The sequence below is a fragment of the Helicoverpa armigera genome, chromosome 5, assembly GCF_030705265.1.
Source record: "Helicoverpa armigera isolate CAAS_96S chromosome 5, ASM3070526v1, whole genome shotgun sequence".
NCBI classification, from domain to species: domain Eukaryota; kingdom Metazoa; phylum Arthropoda; class Insecta; order Lepidoptera; family Noctuidae; genus Helicoverpa; species Helicoverpa armigera.
In genome coordinates this window covers 5,289,677-5,310,650 of record NC_087124.1, presented here as the reverse complement: position 1 = coordinate 5,310,650, position 20,974 = coordinate 5,289,677, and the positions used below count along the sequence as shown (strand labels likewise).

The 20,974-nt window shown below is 41.7% G+C and overlaps 2 protein-coding genes across 2 annotated transcripts; one reads left to right on the top strand and one right to left on the bottom strand.

Moving 5' to 3' along the window:
* Positions 1 to 505: 505 nt before the first annotated feature.
* LOC110371572 (ankyrin repeat domain-containing protein 13C) lies at positions 506 to 3,542 on the top strand. Its single transcript, XM_021327930.3, has one exon. The coding sequence runs from the start codon at positions 817 to 819 to the stop codon at positions 2,146 to 2,148; it is 1,332 nt and encodes a 443-aa protein (XP_021183605.1). The 5' UTR covers positions 506 to 816; the 3' UTR covers positions 2,149 to 3,542.
* A 1,123-nt stretch (positions 3,543 to 4,665) lies between these two features.
* LOC110371488 (coiled-coil domain-containing protein 39) lies at positions 4,666 to 20,713 on the bottom strand. The gene is made up of 24 exons (XM_021327824.3): positions 20,406 to 20,713; positions 20,189 to 20,297; positions 19,962 to 20,109; positions 19,451 to 19,608; positions 19,209 to 19,328; positions 19,009 to 19,110; positions 18,613 to 18,804; positions 18,044 to 18,169; positions 17,605 to 17,694; positions 17,253 to 17,379; positions 16,835 to 16,923; positions 16,347 to 16,444; positions 15,697 to 15,826; positions 14,797 to 14,991; positions 13,184 to 13,323; positions 12,458 to 12,533; positions 11,798 to 11,957; positions 11,335 to 11,500; positions 10,671 to 10,818; positions 9,889 to 10,064; positions 7,653 to 7,708; positions 5,715 to 5,833; positions 5,065 to 5,089; positions 4,666 to 4,877 (listed from the first exon to the last, which is right to left on the bottom strand). Exons 1-24 carry the CDS (start codon positions 20,531 to 20,533, stop codon positions 4,768 to 4,770), a joined length of 2,988 nt encoding a protein of 995 aa, XP_021183499.3. The 5' UTR covers positions 20,534 to 20,713; the 3' UTR covers positions 4,666 to 4,767.
* Positions 20,714 to 20,974: the final 261 nt, after the last annotated feature.

The following is a 20,974-nucleotide window of genomic DNA, read 5'->3' as shown; positions in this document are numbered from 1 at the left end:
TGGCATCCCCGTTTTATCCCGGGCCTCCTATAATAGTAAAAGATCGCGACAATGACCGAAACAGAGATTTTTTATACCCACTAGTTCTCTTATTGCTGTTAGGAGACGGCTTTTATTAAAATAGTATTCATATTTTTGGATCTCGTTGAAACCTATTTCCATTTTTAAACATTTCTGTGTATTGTTTCATGGAACCATAAAGAAATACCGTTACTGTTACAACTCTTGTGTTTTGGCTTAGTTGTTACATTGCATAATATATTGCATTAAATAAAAGTAGCGGCAGAGAAACACGTAATTAAAAACATTAATTTCCATTCGATTATCTAAGAATCGACTACTTCACTCGTATACTCATACTAATAATCGCTACTACGAAATTAAAAATAATAAATCTGAATATTCCATCCCTTGAATTTTATAGAATGTATAGCATAATTGTTTCTGACAGCAGAATGGCAAGAATTAAAATTTGCTAAGAGTAAAAGTGATAGAAATAATTGGATGTCATAGAAGAGAAATAATATTTTGTCCTGAATAATGGAACAGAACCACCAAAACCGATGATGGACACATTACTTTTCGTAAAAGAAAGAAAATAATCATTTTGTTTAGTGTACAAATGAGTAAATATTATGTTTTCAAAAATAAGTTTGTTAATACAGAACTAAATAGAGAATTAATATATAAATTAGAGAATAGTCCAAATATGAAGCCGTTTTCTTATCTCCTTGATTAGATTTTAATCAAAATTACTTGAAGTTCCTGTTTAGTTATCAATGAAAGTAATGATTTAGAAACAACCGTGTGTGCGAAATGTCTATTTCTACCTGTAGTGAAGAAGACGATGTGTATCCACTCCACGAGAGTATATTTATTGGTGATGTTCGAAAGCTCTCGTCGTTACTAAGAAACCATGATGTGGCTCGTAAGGACAAACATGGCAATACGGCTCTGCACCTGGCCGTCATGCTGGGCCGCAAGGAGTGCGTACAGCTCCTGCTCGCACACAGCGCGCCGGTCAAGGTTAAGAACCTCGCAGGCTGGTCTCCCCTGGCAGAGGCGATCAGTTACGGTGACCGTCAAACCATATCATCTCTGGTGCGCAAATTGAAGCAGCAAGCGCGAGAACAGATGGAACGCCGACGACCTGATCTTATTAGAGCTCTAGCTCAAATACAAGATTTCTATATGGAACTCAAATGGGATTTCCACTCATGGGTACCTCTAGTCTCCAGAATATTACCCTCAGACGTTTGCAAAATTTACAAATCAGGTTCTGGAATCAGATTGGATACAACTTTAGTAGATTTTACTGACATGAAATGGGAAAGGGGAGACATATCTTTTATTTTTCAAGGAGAGAAGCCACCTAGTGAGTCACTCACAGTTTTAGATAACAAAGCTAAAGTGTACCAACGAGTACGTTACGAAGAAACAGAAACTGAAATAGAAGATGAAGTAGACATACTTATGTCTAGTGATATACTAGCCGCACAGATGTCCACCAAAGGAATTTCTTTTACAAGGGCTCAATCTGGCTGGATATTCAGAGAAGATCGCAAAGAAACTGTTGCAGGATTGTACAGAAGTGATATTTACACCATCACGGGTCTTGTATTAGAGTCACGTAAAAGAAGAGAACATTTATCAACAGATGATTTACAAAAAAATAAGGCAATAATTGAAAGCTTAACTAAAGGAAATACACAGAATTTGGATACAAACGGGGAACCTACTAGGCGTGCTTCATTAAATCCTCCTCCTGAAAGTAATATTGATTGGAGTACATACATATCATCACCTCCAGGGCTTTACCCCAGTCTAGGAAGGGAGCTTGTATACAAGGAGTCATCACGAAACTTCCGAGCCACTATAGCCATGAGTGATGACTTTCCTCTTAGTGTGGACATGTTACTGAATGTGCTTGAAGTGATAGCACCATTTAAACATTTTGCTAAGCTACGACAATTTGTAGCCATGAAATTGCCTAGAGGTTTCCCAGTTAAAATTGATATTCCAATATTGCCAACAGTGACAGCTAAAATAACATTTCAAAAGTTTGATTTCCGAGAGGATATAGCTCCTGATCTATTTATCATACCTGATGACTTCATAGAAGACCCGTTGCGATTCCCTGACTTATGACGCTTTGAAATTCTAACACTGTTTGCAGTTGATGAAAGGCCTAATTGGCGGCGTGAGGTTAGGCGGCGCCGAGTCAAGCGGAAGGCACGACACAGGCCTATAAGGAATAGCCTACTCTCAATTGAATTTCCAATACCAATTGGTCTGGGCAGCTACTATTCCAGCCATTGTGTCCTTTTTGTTGAATAGCTAAATTTCTATGTAGGAATGTTAAATTTGTGGTGAATTGTCCTGTGTATGTAATATTTTTGGTCAACAGTGTTAGAATGAGAATGTATTCTACCTTTGTTGTCTAGTTACTGAAAGATATGGCTCATGTTTTGCTTATAAATTTTAAATTGTTTTTAATTTATTTTTTACTTTTGTATATTTTTAAACAACTTATTTCATTTCAGACAGGAAATATGGTATCTAATGTAACCTTTATGTATTTTTTTAACTTTTTTAAATATGTTGAGGTTTTAGTAATTGCAAACTTGAAATGTTATTTATTCTCACAATAAATTATTTATTTAAATAATGTTAAAGCACTCAGAAACTGGCCTTTAGAAAAACCTTTATTATTAGCACCTATTAACTATGTAGTTCGAGGCCTACAGCCAATGTGAGGCCTTGAGTAGATGTCATGAGTGCACAGATCATTCAGGTACTAATTTAGATGTATTACATTTTTCGGACTGGAGCTTTTAAACTAAGTCCCATATGTTTTCAAAACAAGACAATGCTCATTAATTTGTAGATTGGAGCTTGTGTGGTGATTTAGTAAATAAGTAATTACATAAGGTCCATCCAGCCACTTTCCATGTAGAATACCATACCTATTTGTATACACATTAGTTATTGAGGATTTAAGGCTAGGAACTGCCACTTCATTTTGTCCTTGTGCCTTCAGCATGCTGTAACTTGAAAACTTAAATATGCTTGACCTTTATTTTTTGTTTCGTTGTTTCTTTGTATTCAATTTAGTTTCATAAATCACGTTAATTAAAATAACTTAGTCAATTGCCACATAAATAACAAATTATTTATGTGTAATTATTACCACAGGTGTTCCTTTGTAAATATCAAAATTCATGTATCTGAATTTGAACTTTAGACCAACTAAAGTTTGGAAGCACAGAATGTACTTATTTTTACTGAATTAAGCACATAGTATAAAGTAGGAGCCAGATGCTTTTGTAGTGAATTGCGCAATAGTTTCCTAATCGTATTTAGTATTTTGACAATAACTCTGAAATGACAATCCCACCAAAAATTAATTTTGATTTACTTAAGAGATATAATTATTTCTTGCCAATAGTTAAGCCAATATATAAAGACAAGAATATGTGACGATAAACCTGTAAAACTGAAATAGTGAAAAAAGAAATGTTGTAATAAAATTTAAAGTAATACTTATGTTTCTTAACTTAGGTACCTAAATCATCCGCCCCGTAATTCCTTGTACCCGGCAAAACACTGAAAGTTAGCATATTCTCCACGACTTTCGGGTTTTTTACTTCAATTTATAGTAGGTAGGTACTCCTCTGGTGCGCAAAATGATGCTAACCTTAGCATTGCGATAGAAATACCAGCTGACATCCGACATGCTTGGTGGACCGTTAAGCCCGTTGAACACGACTAGCTACGTCTACCTTACATAGAACAGGGAACTCCACGATTCTAATGTACACTACTCTTATATGTATGATTTCTGGAGTTATTAATAAACTTCTATTCGGGAACAAAAAACTACAAGGACAGAGTCTCCAGGGTACTATCTATCTCCATTCTACATCTCATCTCTGACGGAAGCTATCGCATTTGTTGAGAAGTATTTAGTAATTAATATAACATCACGTTCTAATAAATATAATATTCTTCAAGCTTCAATCAAATCTTAATCTCTTTATTTTGGTGGGTATCTACTGATATACAACAATAAATTAGGGGCATTGTACTGAAAACTGGTTATATCAGTAAATGAAACGAGGTGATTGCTTTCTAGATAATACGTTTATTTTCTGACTATTGTTTTTAAATATTATTGTGTACTAATGCGCAAAATTGCTCACTAGATACCTAAAACTCACGTAGCGATAACCACTTTTTGTCAGAACGCGCTTGCGTTTGAATCTTAATAATTATCGTTTCTGAAAATTAGGTTTAAACTTTCACGTGTTATTTATTGTGTAGGGATATATAAAATAATAAAGTACAATGTTGAAAACAAATGAAGATCCCATGAACGCATGACTCAGAAGAATAAAAGATCTGCGTAAAAATCAAGTTAGTTGTTTAAGCAACGTTAATTCAATGAGAAGCCAGCTATAGTTTTCAAGCAAGAAAACAATATAATTAATTATAAAGCACCATTGGATCGACCCGCGCACGTGGAAACCTCGTTAGGTATTACCACAAATAGGCAGCAATCAGTCTAGGTTCGAGTTCAGCATTCGTCTATTGGTTTTAATTCATCATGCGGCGGGTAAAAAAACAATTGTCACCAAAGTAAAAGGAAATAATGAAAAAATAATAGCAATTAGTAAGATTTTATTAAACGCACCTAAATTCATTCCAGAACAAGTTTAACCCAAGTTGTTTATAAAGCGTAAGCGTTAATGCTTGTGTTTTACCGAATTACTTCAAGAGTGACTTTCGGAGCGGACCCGGGCATGTCGGGTCCAACACCATGGAAGTCGACTCCAGCGCCAACGTGATCACCCGCAGCGACACAGTAGAACGACGAGCTGGAGCAAAACATTCAGTAAAGAAACGCTCCCCAAAATGTCGAACACTCACGGGTTCAGTAACTTATCTTGGTACCCTAGCTAGAGGATGCAAAGATATAGAGATAGAACGATAAGGTGAGATAACACCTAAGAAATCCAAGATTTAGTTGTAAAGTTATTAAACCATAGATATGTAAATAAATACCTTCATCAGGAATGTCGTTGATCAACTGGAACAATGAAATATATTGTTATTATTTTCACGTCATGTATGTTTAAATAATAACATCTTTAGTTAAGACTCATTTTCCGATGTTCGCTAGGTCTCGCTAAAGAAGCTAGTCTTTAATACATGTTCCAATAATTTATGATAGAAACACGAGTTCTATTTAGCCAGTAGTCGAGTAGTAATATAGGCTCTCCAATTTTTTTGGCTTCTTTTCGTCTGGCTTAACAATTAATTAACTTAAATACCGTTGACGGCCATCTGTTTGACATATTTTTACCAGAGTAGAAAGCCTCGTTACCTGTTCGCAGGGGATGATTATAAACACTATGGTCAAACGTGAGGTTAGCATAATACACAGCGATTCTTCATAGGGTTATAAATAGACAAGGCAGTGTGGCATTGACAATAAGTAGCAGGTATAATAAGTGATTTCTGCAGGCCCCGTAATAAACCGACCTTACCTAAACCCAAGTTACCCTCTAGAGTAGACTGAGCGAGAATTTTATCAATTACCACCACGATAACATTTGCTACATAAAGAAGATTTCGTCCCTGAAATATAGTAACCTTTTCTCAACTAAAATGAAATCAAGATAGTTAGAAGTGAGTTGTCATGTTATGCTCACCGCTTCCTCCTGTACTTTGGGCGCGAGTTGCCTGCGGAAGCCGGCGAGCCGCTTGGTGTAGCCGCTGGCCAGGCTCACGCCGCTCTTCGTGCTCGATGACGACGATGAGAATAGTGACTCTGTACACAGAGATACAAACACTCGATGACTGTATTATTATGTAGCGGAATGAAAAACGCTAAATGGTGTAAATAAAATAATCATCGAAATACTACTTAGGCAGCATGAGTAGGTATTTTGTTACGTAGGTATACCTCGTAATGGGGGTCCCCCCACAGCGTTGACTTCCACGTAGTGACCCCTGGGCAACGCCGCGCCTGACCACCGTAACGGAGTGGCAGGCCGGCGGCTAACGAACGCTGTGCGTCGAAACGGTAAAGTCCTGTCCTGTGTTTCGATATTGTCGGTGGCAATGCCACGCCATTCGAGGGCCGCCTCCGGGCGCTGTCTCCCCAAAGGCCCTTCTCAGGGCCAACCCAAAGGCCCTTTTCAGGGCCAAACCATGGCTCGAGATGTTTCGGCATCAGAGACCAGCCGCGCAACATCCGCGGCCAGTCTCTTGAGGGATAGTGACATCGTGTCGACCGATTTGTCCGACACGGAGTCACATATAAGTGAAACGAGCGGCGTTGTCCAGTCGAGACTCATTGTCCAGTCGAGTGAACGCCGCTGCCATCCGCAGGCCACAAAGGGCCATTGCACAGCGGGTGGCGAGAGCGTATCGCACGGTGAGCTTCGCGGCGGCGTGGCGGGAACCCTCCCTGGGAGCTCGAGGCATGGGTGCTCGCCAGAGTGTACGACTGGACGGTGGCGCAGAAGGCGCTAAACCGGCGCCCAGACCCGATAGAAAAGGAAGAGGTGCGTGAGGAGGCAAGGGAGGCAATAACTCTGCACTGGGCCGAAGACCTTGCCTCGGCAACGTACGGGCGCTGGACGCTGGATGCCGTTGGGCCTGTCCTGAACGGATGGCTCGATCGGCGGCATGGGTGCCTTTCGATGCGTCTGGTGCAGGTACTGTCCGGGCATGGCTGCTTCGGATCGTACCTGCACCGGATTGGGACGGAGGAGACTCCACAGTGTCACCACTGCGAAGCCACGGTGGATACAGCAGAGCACACACTTCAGGTGTGCTCATCGTGGGCTGAACCCCGCCGCGCCATGATGACAGTGGTCGGGAACGACCTCTCGCTTCCCAGCGTGATTGCCGCCATGCTGGGAAGTGAGGAGGCATGGGAAGCGGTAGCCTCCTTCTGTGAGGACATTATGTCACAGAAGGAAGCGGCGGAGCGCATGCGGGAGAACGACCCTCTCGCGGTGCCGCTTCGCAGACGAAGAAGGGGCAGAAGACGACAAACACGATGTCCGTCCCCATCCGCCCCGGGGGGTGATCAGCGGGCGACAGGCACGGGGGCGCCACCGCCTGCATCACAAGGATCAACCCCTGCGCTCCGGCCATTATAAGGACCCTTCCCTACTAGAGGGAGGTATGAGGGGCCTGCCGTAAGGCGGGCAATCGCCGGTGGGGGACTGGACGCCATAGATTCCCAGACCCCCTCCACTCAGGCGAGGTCGGAGTGCCGCTGGGCCTTTTTAGTGGGTATACCGGAAACGATTTAACCGGGGAGTCCCACATACCCCTCTCCCGTCCCCCGACGGGAAGGGGATGCGTAATAGCATTTTTAGCCCAGCGACAACAAAAAAAAAAAGGTATACCTCGTAATGCTTATTAGATACAAATAGTTTCCACGATAAAGCTATTGAAAAAAGAGCTGATATTTGGTAGACAATACACAATATTTGGTTAGACCTTGTGTGACCAGCATCCCCTTTCAGGAGAAGGTTACGATCTTATTTGGCTTCATGTGGTCATTACTCTAGGTCACGGGTAAAACTGTATTATAAGTATGTATACGTAGATGCATGTCATAAAAACGTTACCTTCAATATCGATGCAGGGCTCCTTCTTGTCTTTTTCTGCTTTCTCAGCCACAAGCCTGCACAGAGTTAGCTGACTGCATCAAATTGTTGCATCATATTGTATCAAATGCGTTTTATAATTAACCAACAAAAATAAAATCGTTAATTAGACGAGATGTTGTGCAATTATAGTGATACTAGCTGGTGCCCGCGACTTCGTCTGCGCAGGTTTAGTATTTCGAACAATATGTTTACAAATTGTAGCCTATGTGTTATTCTGATGTATAAGCTATATTATTGTAAAGTTTCATTAAAATCCATTCAGTAGTTTTTGCGTGAAAGAGTAACAAACATCCATACATACAAACTTTCGCGTTTATAATATTAGTAGGATAACTGATTTAGTGGGAAAAATCGAGTAGGTAAACTAGAATGGCAAAAATGACGTCAATGGCTGAGAATTGCCTGAATGAATATAAGTATGTAATGGCAACTGAATAAACACAATATCTTTTCATGCACAGAAAGAAATATTTGCGTACATTGAAAAAAAAGGAAACATTTAAATCTTTCGATAAGTTCATTAATTGTTTCAGGCCAAAATGTAGTATTTTTAGCCATAAAAGAATGTTCAATAAACCGATGCACTTCGTACTACAGTTGCAAGCAAGCAAGACTATGAAGAAATCAATGTTTCGTGGCGGCAGCCACTTGCGCTGTTCACATTCCTTCACATAAATGTTGTAATCATTGGTACACAATGTAATATTGAAGTATTATTATCAGCTAAACAATTGAACAACGGCCGGGTTCCGCCCCCCTGCTCATAACCCCAAGATAACGCGATTTGAGTTGGCCTTCAGGCTTCGATTTACTTAGATTAGTCATCGAACGAAACATGCCTGATAAACGTATTTTCGTGTTACTGTAGTGGCCCACTCGACACACTTAGCATATATTAATGTCATGCATCATCAGTCACTCAAGATCATAGTAGGGAGTACAAAAGGCTTCTGCGAGCTCAGAAAATCGTTCAGCTCAGTTATTTATGCTAACATGAAATATAATTTCAAATTAAAAGTGTGTCTACATGCGTCGATATATTGTTGTGTAATTTTCACATCTAACGTCACGGCATCGACTCAGCACTTTTTAGGGTTCCGTAGCCAAAATGGCAAAAACGGAACCCTTATAGTTTCGTCATGTCCGTCTGTCCGTCTGTCCGTCTGTCACAGCCGATTTACTCGGAAACTATAAGTACTACAGTGATGAAATTTGATGGGAATATGTGTTGTATGAACCGCTACAAAAATATGACACTAAATAGTAAAAAAAAGAATTGGGGGTGGGGCCCCCCATACATGTAACTGAGGGATGAAATTTTTTTTTTCGATGTACATACCCGTGTGGGGTATCAATGGAAAGGTCTTTTAAAATGATATAAAGTTTTCTAAAAAACATTTTTCTTAAAGTGAACGGTTTTTGAGATATCAGCTCTCAAAGTCGTAAAAAGTATGTCCCCCCCCTCTATTTTTATAACTACGGGGTATAAAATTCTAAAAAAAATAGAGGTGATGCATGCTAATTAACTCTTTCAACGATTTTTGGTTTGATCAAAGTATCTCTTATAGTTTTTGAGATAGGTTGATTTAACTGTAATTTACGGAACCCTTCGTGCACGAGTCCGACTCGCACTTGGCCGGTTTTTTAAGAGTAGGTATCGTCATACATTGAGGTCATCGATCTCAAATCCGAGTATCACAAAAACCATGCGTCTCTTGGCCTCTCATTCGTTCATCATAATATGTTAGTGGAAATTAAATTGTCTTAGATTTTCATGGTTCCTTGAATTACCACCATGAAATTGGGTATTTAGAATTGGCGGAGTGCAAGGGTGGTAGGCACATTAAATGCTATGGAGACACCTTCTCGAGTGCGCGATTGCTCTTCACATAACATAATTAATATTATCCACTCGAGTGATAGAGTATGAACAAATAAGTAGCAGCATCAGAAATTACAGGTGTTACTACCTACAAGACAATATTTTTTTATGTTTGTAAATTATTTAAAAATATAATTGAAGTATAAAATATGTTGGCAAATAAACACTATTGTGGTGTATAGAGTAGGATGCTAGATGTGAATCGTGAGCTCCAATGGATTTAACAAGAATCTTAACAAGAGCTGACTGAACTTGAACAACTGAACTGCAATCTCAGTCAGTCGGCTCTTGTTAAGTTCAGTATAGACTGACTTGTGCAGCACGCGTCGCAGCCGGCGCATGTGTGCGGGCACGAGGCGCAGCAGGTCGGTCTGCGCCACGAGCGCGGCGAGGCGCGGCGCCACCTCGGGCGCGGCGGCCGCCAGGTCGTTCAGCGCCACCACCGCTGTATGCGCAGCTTCTGACATGTCGCGGTTCCATTGCGATACCTGCACCGTACGACGTCTTATGCTGTGTAAGCACTCTGCCAATGTACACCCTAATGCGCAACCCATGATAAGTACACACGAGAAGCTCGTTGTTTGCTCACAAGCAACGCATCAAACGCATATAGGTTTAAGCGGCGGCTATTTGCTAAAATATGAAGAGAAAGCGAGAGAAGGTATATTAATATACAAAGACACATAACGCTGTCTACTATAGGTTAGCCCGCGTAGCTTGTGGCTGTCGTGGTGTCCCCTCATTATACAATTATTATTTTTTATTTTCCTTAGGAATTGAACGATTTCTAAAAAAAATAATTTATAAATTTAAAAAAACCCAAAAAAAAAGTAAAAAGCAAAAAATAACTTTTACAGTACGTAAGTACCGACTAAAGCATGTCAGACTAAACTAAATTTTGTCGTGTCGGGGGATCGTTCTCAGTAGGATTGAAAGATGTGTGCGTTGCACTATCACTATCATCAGTGTATTCTATTTTTTAAAAGCCTTTCCAAAAAGGAGGAGGTTCTCAATTTGACAGCTTTTTGTAGGTTTGCTATCTCGTACAAAAAGTCGGTCGTCGATTTATCGGATGTGATATGTAGTGTACCTACCTGGAACATGCGCCACTCGTCCATGCCCTCGACGAGCTTCTGCGCGCGCTTGGCGTTGACGCGCACCAGCTCGCGCGCGTGCTGCAGGTGCGTCTGCTGCCGCTCCATGCGCTCGCGGGCCACGTCCAGCTCCTGCTCAGACTCCGCCCTACGTACCGTAACAATACAACATACTGTTTCAAACTGCGGCTAATGTAAGGTCTAGAAATCGCTGAGACCAAGTTAGAATTGTTTTAGGAGAAATCCATCGAAAAAGCTGTTTAGAAATGGCTGTACGTAGCTTAAATTACCATGTAAACTTAAATAACTAAATAGCGGATTGTCTTGTACAAACAGCCAAATGATAGTATTTTTTATAGTACCTAGGTATTATGGAATAACTGGAAAGTAAACTAAGTTAACCATTTCGCAATCCTTAGTCATAAGCAGAACATGTATGATCTTTTACCTGTGTACGTACATAGACGTATGACATGTTTGGATACAGTTCCCTTCAAATAAACTTCAGACTTCAGTGCAGTGTTGTATTACAAACAAAACTAATTGAACATGTCAGGTTACGTGGTCATGGCACTGGTAATAAACGAATAAACGATAAATTCGTTTCGGTCGGCTACGAAACCAACGCTGCGTAACTAGGGGAATGTATACATTGTATACTAACTGCCTGGCAGCGAGCTGCTTGTTCTTGTCTAGCAGCATGGCGAGGCGCGGCTCGGCGTCGGCCACGTGCTGGCGCAGGCGCGCGATGTTGCTCTGCAGCGCCTGCGTGCTGTCCCGCGCCGCGTGGAACTGAGACCGCAGGTTGTTCAGCTCCTCCATCTCAGGGGCTACGGGGAACGATCAACTTGAGGCCCGAGTCACACCGGAATAGCAGCGGCAGGCAGCGACGCGACAAGCTGGCGTCGCCTGCGGCCGCTGCCGGTCATTTCGGTGTGACTCGACCCTAAGGTGCATTTCATATATGATAAGACCTACAGACGTCATGTTGCTAGAACATTTTGTTTATTATTTGTAAAGTCTGTCAATAACATTACACAGGCTAAAACTACATTTCAGTGAATAATGTTCAGTATAACAAAAATTTTGGCGAATGAAATATGAGATAGAGTGTTGTGTGGTCGTACTGTCGTCCTTGAGCGGCGAGATGTGGTGCATGAAGTGGTGGTGCGCGTGGTGCACGACGCGCAGCGTGGCCTCCAGCGCCGACACGTCGCGCTCGCGCCGCGCCAGCTCCGCGTCCAGCGCCGCGCCGCGCTCGCGCAGCTCCGCGCGCTCCGCCGCCCACTACGCACAAAGCAAATTCTATAAAAAAATTGCAAACAAATGGACCGTTTACTTAATACTAGCGGTCACCCGCGACTTCGTCCGCGTAATTTTTTTTTACCGTAAGCGTGCTAACAACAAATTTAAAGACCCACTTCTAAAACAGGACTTCCTTCCTACCTCCTCCCTTCAAGTTTTCTCCTCAATGCTATTCTACTTCATCAGATCATCCCTGCTGCTGTAGCTGCAGCTATAATACAATCTATAAAGATCTTCTTAAGCCCTTTGTGTACCAGGGCCACGGTAAATCTTTCGAACAACCCCGCAGCCTCGTCAGAACGAGAAATTGCCACTTGACTCTTGAATAGGTAAAAAAATAATTTCTATCGGTTTGAAGATGACACACATTCCTCCAAGGAATTCATAAGATTATACCGTCAAAATGAATGCTATCTTTGACATTTAAATGTTTCATGAAAAAATTTCTCTAATTGTTAATATACGATACTGTAATATTTTACCTTGATTTTAAAATAAGTCACAGATAGCTGCTGTCCAGAATCGTCTTTCCCCAGTGAATCAACAAATATGCTATATCTGAAAACATATTTTCTTCATCAAAATAGGAAATAGGGAATACATAATATAAAATATACATAAATGACTTTCTTCGAGATAAAACTGCCAAACTGACAAAAACAAAATTAAGTAAATAAAAAATTTGAATATGATTGTATTAAAAATTATAATGAAATAGTTTTAGGCACACAAGTACAGTAATACCGCGGAGTAGGAAAAGGAAATGGAAAGAGCGGAGATGCCATAATGCAGACAGGTCAGGTGTCTCCTTCTAAGTCACCTTTGTATGATGGGTATGACCAAAACGATCAGTTACGAGTAAACTAACGCGGCGTTCGGGTTCGTTGAGACCTCGACCTGAGAGAAAGTAGGCGCATAAGGGCGAAAAAAGTAATGTTTCTCGTCCCTCGTTCATTCGCATTTTGGGTCGCTACTTTCTTATCGCTCTACACTCGGCCCGCGGACCACGGGCGGCCAAGAGTGGAGCAGTTTCGAATATTCTTCGAAACGCCTGCCGAGGCCATCGAGCGCGGTCCGCGGGCTAAGTGTACAGCGGGCTTTAGACAATTTACCTTTATGGCACCTCCGCTAATCAATTTGTTTTCAACACACTCATGGAGAACGGGAACAAAATGAAGTATATTTTCAAATAAGTAAAGTATGATGACCGTTTAATGAGCTGGTCGATGCGCTGCTGTCGCTCGCGGATCTCTCCGCGCAGCTTGCCGCAGTCCTCCAGCAGCGCGCGCTTCTGCACGCTGAACATCTCGCGACGAGCCTTGATCTCCACCAGACGCTCGTTCATCGCCTGACAACAAACAATATACCATTTGCTTTCTAAACAATATGACAATGTTTGCTTATTTATGTCGGCCTATCCGGTTATCGATCATGGCAGCTGTTCTCATATAGCCAACTACGCAGGACATAATATTATAGCGCACACGCATTTGCGCAGACATATTTAGGTATAAGTGCACAGGGTGCACTCACTATTCCCGCACTCTCATAGCCCAATGGGATGAATTGAGGCTCTTCTCCTTTTTGGTAAGTCGTTTAAAAATAAAACAGAAATAAATATTATCGTTATGCAAAACGAGTTGTTTCTTGTTTATAGGGAAATTAGTTATAATATTGTAAGAAAAGTGTACATACAGCATCAATATGCAGCCTCTGCTCGTCTAGATTGAAGGCGGTGTCGTCCAGCCCCGCCAGCGCGCGGGCGGCATGCGCCACGCGCAGGCGCAGCAGCGCGTCCGTCACGCCACACGACTAATGTTACTACAAGTGTACATACAGCATCAATATGCAGCCTCTGCTCGTCTAGATTGAAGGCGGTGTCGTCCAGCCCCGCCAGCGCGCGGGCGGCGCGCCACGCGCGCGCAGCAGCGCGTCCGTCACGCCACACGACTAATGTTACTACAAGTGTACATACAGCATCAATATGCAGCCTCTGCTCGTCTAGATTGAAGGCGGTGTCGTCCAGCCCCGCCAGCGCGCGGGCGGCATGCGCCACGCGCAGGCGCAGCAGCGCGTCCGTCACGCCACACGACTAATGTTACTACAAGTGTACATACAGCATCAATATGCAGCCTCTGCTCGTCTAGATTGAAGGCGGTGTCGTCCAGCCCGCCAGCGCGCGGGCGGCATGCGCCACGCGCAGGCGCAGCAGCGCGTCCGTCACGCCACACGACTAATGTTACTACAAGTGTACATACAGCATCAATATGCAGCCTCTGCTCGTCTAGATTGAAGGCGGTGTCGTCCAGCCCCGCCAGCGCGCGGGCGGCATGCGCCACGCGCGCAGCAGCGCGTCCGTCACGCCACACGACTAATGTTACTACAAGTGTACATACAGCATCAATATGCAGCCTCTGCTCGTCTAGATTGAAGGCGGTGTCGTCCAGCCCCGCCAGCGCGCGGGCGGCATGCGCCACGCGCAGGCGCAGCAGCGCGTCCGTCACGCCACACGACTAATGTTACTACAAGTGTACATACAGCATCAATATGCAGCCTCTGCTCGTCTAGATTGAAGGCGGTGTCGTCCAGCCCCGCCAGCGCGCGGGCGGCATGCGCCACGCGCAGGCGCAGCAGCGCGTCCGTCACGCCACACGACTAATGTTACTACAAGTGTACATACAGCATCAATATGCAGCCTCTGCTCGTCTAGATTGAAGGCGGTGTCGTCCAGCCCGCCAGCGCGCGGGCGGCATGCGCCACGCGCAGGCGCAGCAGCGCGTCCGTCACGCCACACGACTAATGTTACTACAAGTGTACATACAGCATCAATATGCAGCCTCTGCTCGTCTAGATTGAAGGCGGTGTCGTCCAGCCCCGCCAGCGCGCGGGCGGCATGCGCCACGCGCAGGCGCAGCAGCGCGTCCGTCACGCGCGCACGTCGCCACTCCTCGCGAGCTTGTCGCAGCTCCTTCTCGCCTCCTTCCACGTTCAGCATCGATGTTTTAAGCCGGCTTTGCTGGAAGGTAACACATTCAAAGTCAAATCATTTATTTCACTTTTTGAACGTCAGGACAGTAATAATAGACAGCCCCAAAAACGCCCACCCGTCACCACTTCCTATGTGTTTTTGCTGGGAAGAAGTGGCGCAACATAATATTCGCTTCGAATTGCTGTGTCGTTCACGTTCGCACAGGGCGCACTTTTAACAGCCTTTCGCGAAATCAAATAATTGTCAACCGCCGGTACAAAAATTACGTTTAAACTCGAACGGAAAATCCGCGAGTGTGAGAAAGCTGTAAGTTAATTTTCATTCGGTTTATAATAAAATCAAGGCTTATCATAGATTTTTATTTATTTTGCAATAATATATGTCTTATAAGGTATGTGTAGTGTTATGCGAACGGATACAGTAAGGAATTCGTATATACACAAGCTATATGGAAACCGGCTATCATGGTATGGGCATGTAATACGGAGGAATAAAACTCACATTGTGAGAAACGTGATGAGTATGAATATGGTAGAAGAGGACGACCAAAGAAACGATGGATGGATTGTGTGAAAGTAGATGTGGTAAGAAAGAATGATAATTGTGAGATGACAGCAGATAGAAGACTAAGGACGAAGAAAACATGCTGCGTTATATCAACCCAAATAAAATTGGGATAAGGGCAGGAGGATGATGATAACGCTTTTTTAAGGTAGAACATGATATACCTACCAGCTTGGTATGCTCAGCGCTGCGATGCTCGACCTCCCTGGCGAGGCGGCGCATGTCGTCGTGCAGCTTGGCCGAGTGCCGCTCCAGCAGCGACACGCGGGCCGCGTGACGAGCGTACACGTTCTTCATTCTAACAACAACATGTATTACTACAGTTTATTACATACTAGTGGCCCGCCCCGGCTCCGCACGGGTGCAAAGCTTGATACTAAATACATACATACCCTCCTCTTTAATCACTATCTATTAAAAAACAAACCGCATCAAAATCCGTTTAAGTATACATAGGGACCGAGAAAGCGACTTTGTTTTATACTATTTTGTGATAATTTGTTTTAGTATTTTAGCTCACCTGAGGCAAAATTTCATAGTAATAGAACCCAAGGCAAGTGGGAAAAGAACGGGGTCTCAAGACAGCTTACAACTACTCCATATCATACCAAGGGAATGATGCATTCCCAGAATGCAGTCGCCAGCAGGTCAATCTACCCGAATCTGTTAATTTCAACCTTCCACTATTGTGATAAGGTTGAAAATATATGGAAGATTTGACAGGTTTGCGTGCTGTGTGTACAAAAGGCAAATTAAAACGACAAGTAATGATTATAGGCGAATAGTGTATATCTGTTTGTTATGCTCCGGTGGTGTACCTGTTCTCCCGCTCGACGAGCACGGCGGAGCACTCGCGCTCGGCCTGCGCCCCCTCCATGTGCGACACGCGGGCGCCGATCGTCTCCACTTGGTAGCACTGCAATGTTACGAGTACAACATAACACCTGACACCACGACTATCCGTTACGAGGGTTTACGATCAGTTACGAGTGAACTAACGAGGCGTTCGACTTCTTTGGGACATCTGTCAACGATTTTTATTTTACATTAAAATATCGGGTTCAAAGGTGTGTAAGGGCAAAGACGGCACCGTACCTCGTCCCCCGCACACCGCATATTGGTGCGCTACTTTCTTAGGAGATGTTCCGTTATGGCACCTCTGCTAGTTTTTTTTTCTCCTTGTATAAGGTTAGACCCTTAGAATGTCGATAGTTCGTGTAACCAAATCCGATAGAATTCTTCAAGTCAGTTTCTAATACAAAGCAGATAAATAAGTAATAAACGTGATATAAAACCTCGTACTTACAATGTTATAGAGAGATTCTTTCTGAGTTTGTAGTAGTCGTTGTATACCGCGCTGCTTGCATTGCAGCTTGCTGCACACCGCCTTTGAAGCTGTGTCATATTTATATAGGTTTACACTATAGTACAGAATTTCATAAACAATATAGCCATTTTTTCTTGACACATTTGATTAACAAGATAGGTGATTGAAATTAATTATTTATGGTATTCACACCAGCGGATTTTCCTCTCAGTTTTTTTACGAGCTACTCATTCTAAGCGACAAAAAACCTATCGTGTGGTTTCGCATGTCATCATATACTGTTGCGTGAACGCGAGACCGCCAATACCATAAAATCCGCTGGTGTGAAAGCGCTTCTACCTCAATACATATTTTTTATAGATATTAAGTGAACAGTGTCATTGAAATGAAAGTGTACCTTTAAGTTGCATAAAGAACAGTTTCTCCTCATTCTGTAGAGCCAGGAGCTTCTGTTGTTCTATGAAAGAGCAGTGCATTGCGCGCTGTTGGTTCGTCGTTATTTGGCTCGCGTACCGCTCTTCATCCTTATTGAAATACATTGAGATACTTTAGTAAATAGGTGTTTAATTACAAAATATTTTTTATATACAATAGGTACAAATATGGGCATATTTCAGACAACAAAAGGGTGAGACAATGTATACTTCAATTATACGGATGTTATTCATCAGCATAGCATCCATGTCTTCTATACAAGAAGTCAGACTCAAATATGCAAAGTATAAATAATTTAAATGATGATAACTTACGTTCAATATTTCTTCAAGCTCCTTAGCCCTCTTTTCTGAGGATTTAGATTTGTCCATGGATTCCGTCAACTTTGCTTTCAGCTCTTGGATCTGAAAAGAAGAACATATAAAACTATAACACATATCTATCATTTTATTTTAGAACTGCCTACTGGTAGTAACCATACGCGTGAACAAGTTACTGATAGTTCAATAGGTTTATTTTAAAATGTAGTTTTAAGAAGTATCATCTATCTTTAGTTCTATTTTTAGACCATTAACATAAAGATGGACTTTTAAACCTAGCTCAGTACTTTTTAAGAACATTTTTAAAAATATGTAATGTGGGAATCAGTTTTTTCTCCTACCTTGTTCTTTTATTTTGTGTCCTATATGCGTCATTATAATCGCGAATAAATGCTTGGATTTTAAATATTAAACAATACATAGTAATAGTTACCTTGTTATCAGTGGTTTTGAGAGCGTTGTCTATGCGGAGCTGTTCGTCTATATACCGCCTGTTCTCCATGTGAAGCTTCTCTAGCGTGTTGCGCATGTTGCTCAGCTCACGCTGCAGACTTTGAGCCTGGAATATGCACACATTTTAATCAATTAGGTACTTAGCCAACTAACGTTTAGAGTAGTCAGTTTCTTAAACAAAATTGCAGACAAGCTTTAAAAAGTTAGCTTAAATCTGTGCCATGGCTGATCTAGGCTACTAGTAAGATACAAGTAGATAAATATAAGGAATATAAAATAATGCAAATGAGTGAAAGGGTTCATAAAAATGTTGGCCATGAAAATGTACTTAGTTCAATAAGTAGTCAAACCCATGGAGTGAATAACTATGAGCGGCGATGCCATTAGGTCAAGCGCCGTCTTCTAGGTCAAAAACATAAGGAGGGCATGCCCTAAACGATCAGTTACGGGTAAACGAACGCGGCGTTTGGGTTCTTTGAGACATGTATCAATGACTTTTATATAACAAAAAATGGGCGAGTTTCAGAGTTTTGTTTTCCATGGTCTGACCTCACTATCAAGCGTAGCATTATCTTCTGCCAGCTTCTGATAAGAGATGCGTATCTGACTGAGCTGCGAGGCGAGCGCCATGTTCTCGAGGCGAGCGTCGTTGTTATTCCCGCGCTGCTGGTCGCAGAACGCTTGCTGTTCGCGACACTGTTCCGCCAACTTGTTCGCCTCCTTCTCCAGGACTTCGTAATCCTGGAATGTAGATTGTATGACTTCAGAGATGGTCCTCAATAATAAGTACCTACTGCAATAAGCATTTACTTACACCTGTAATGCTGTCTGGTCATAAATCGTCATCCAATACATCCACAAAATTAAAAATAAACTGTGATATAATGTTATTGTAACAATGGCAAAATCAAATTACTTTTAAGAATATCATTAGTAAGTTTGTACCTCTCGAATGTGCCTTATATCCTTGTCACGTTGCCTCAAGTTCTCAACAGCAGCTGTCCACATCGCCATCATTTGTTTTCTCTCCTCCATGCCTTGCGTTACCTGTGGGTAAACATCACAACCTTCTGACGTATTAAAAGATTAGATGACCAACAGGACATTTTATATCTTTAATGAATTTAAAAGAAAATTGAATGTACCTGAATGGAGATTCGGTCACATGCCCGCTCTTCTGCACTAAGGTTGGACACAAGCTGCACCAGGCGCTCATGCATGCGATCATGTTCCAGCTTCAGTTTCTGCCTTTTTGTCTCCAATTCCTAGAACCAATGTACACAACACTTAAATTGGTTATAAAAATTATTTACTACCTATTTATAATTATAAAAAATCTAGCTTATATAGCCATATGCATAAAGAGGATAAAAAAGCGTATAATTACTTTAGCTTTAGATGTGTCTTGTTTAGTAAACTGTTCCATAGCCGTGATGTCACAAGAATATCTATCGAGGGCTGCTCGCCATTCTTCAAGAGCCCCACGCTCACCGCAGACTACACTCTTCATAGAATCAGCCTTTCTCAGGAGATTACTGATCATAGCTGCAATATTCATACAGATTAGCAATCACAAAACAGGAGAGTGAAAGCATAATACGAAATAATTACATTATTTCTTACTACATGTAGAATTGAATATGGTATTGTATTGGTATTTTTAATTACATCTAGTACTTATAATAAAAACAGTTTTGGAACATTTTGTGGGTTGATTTTTCAATTGTTGTATAACTTTTATCTATAAAATATGTTTGGCATTTTGACTGCTTTTATATGGTGAATATGTCAAATCGCTATATTTATTCCTCAGATAAAAGTTAGCTTATGTTTTAAAAATAAACCCTTGAAGGTTCAATTAATGGCTGAGACAACATAACATCAAAGTAATACTTTACTTTGTAGCCTGTCAATTCTATTTTCAATTTCCTTGCTTTGCTTCTGAGAATCAACCACGTCTCGGTCAAGCCTGTCTGCCTCGTTGGCACTCAACTGCCGCAGCTTAACTTCCTGCTCCATCTGCTGCTTGTGCGCGAATAGCAAGCGCTGAAAATAAACACATTATTAATCTAATAGTTTATAGTCTATAAAGAATTAAATTAAGTGAAATAGTTGTATATCTTACTGTATTCTCCTGATATTCAGTGTAAACATGTTTCTTGTAATTGTTGAGGTCATCTTTTTTCTGTTTTTGCGATGTGAGAGCCTCTTTCAGTCGCTGTAACTCAGTTTGTCTGAAATTTTAATCGTTAGAATGAAAGTAAACCAGGTACTTCAAGTTTAACTCACTGTAATATATTTACATTGGAATGATATGGTTTTAAGTAGGATTATATAGTTACCTGTCAATAAGCTGCGTTTCAAGTTCCTTATTCGCTGCATCTGCAAGAGGTATTCTGGTTCCTTGGTTCCAGCCGAGAGCTTCTAACAGCTGAGCCATATAGCCCGGAGGCTTCGCTCCCTCAGACATTTTTAGTAATAAAATTAATTAAACAAATGTATAAAATGAAGCTGCTATCTAAAACCAGTTTAACAAAGGAATAAGATATTGTTAAATCAATATCATAAAAGGTTCATCACTAGGCTTCACCAATAATAAACAAATTCGCCGCCATTTTTCAAAATAACAAATGAAATGACATTCTATTCCTCCTGTCATGTTTTGTTATTTTTTTTCAGAAGAGTTATAAACCGTATTATTCCGGAAAATCGTAAAATCACGGTCCTTATTTGCATTTTCAAATATTAATAGACTGGCAAATCTGAATCGGAACCTCAGATAAAGATTAGGTAAGTTAAAGCACGCCAGGCTAGATTGAGTTTGTTGAGTGACACATTTTTGTAAGAAATACACCTCAGTTTAGAAATTATAAGGCTAGCAGATCTAGACACACGGCAGTGTGTCCGCCAA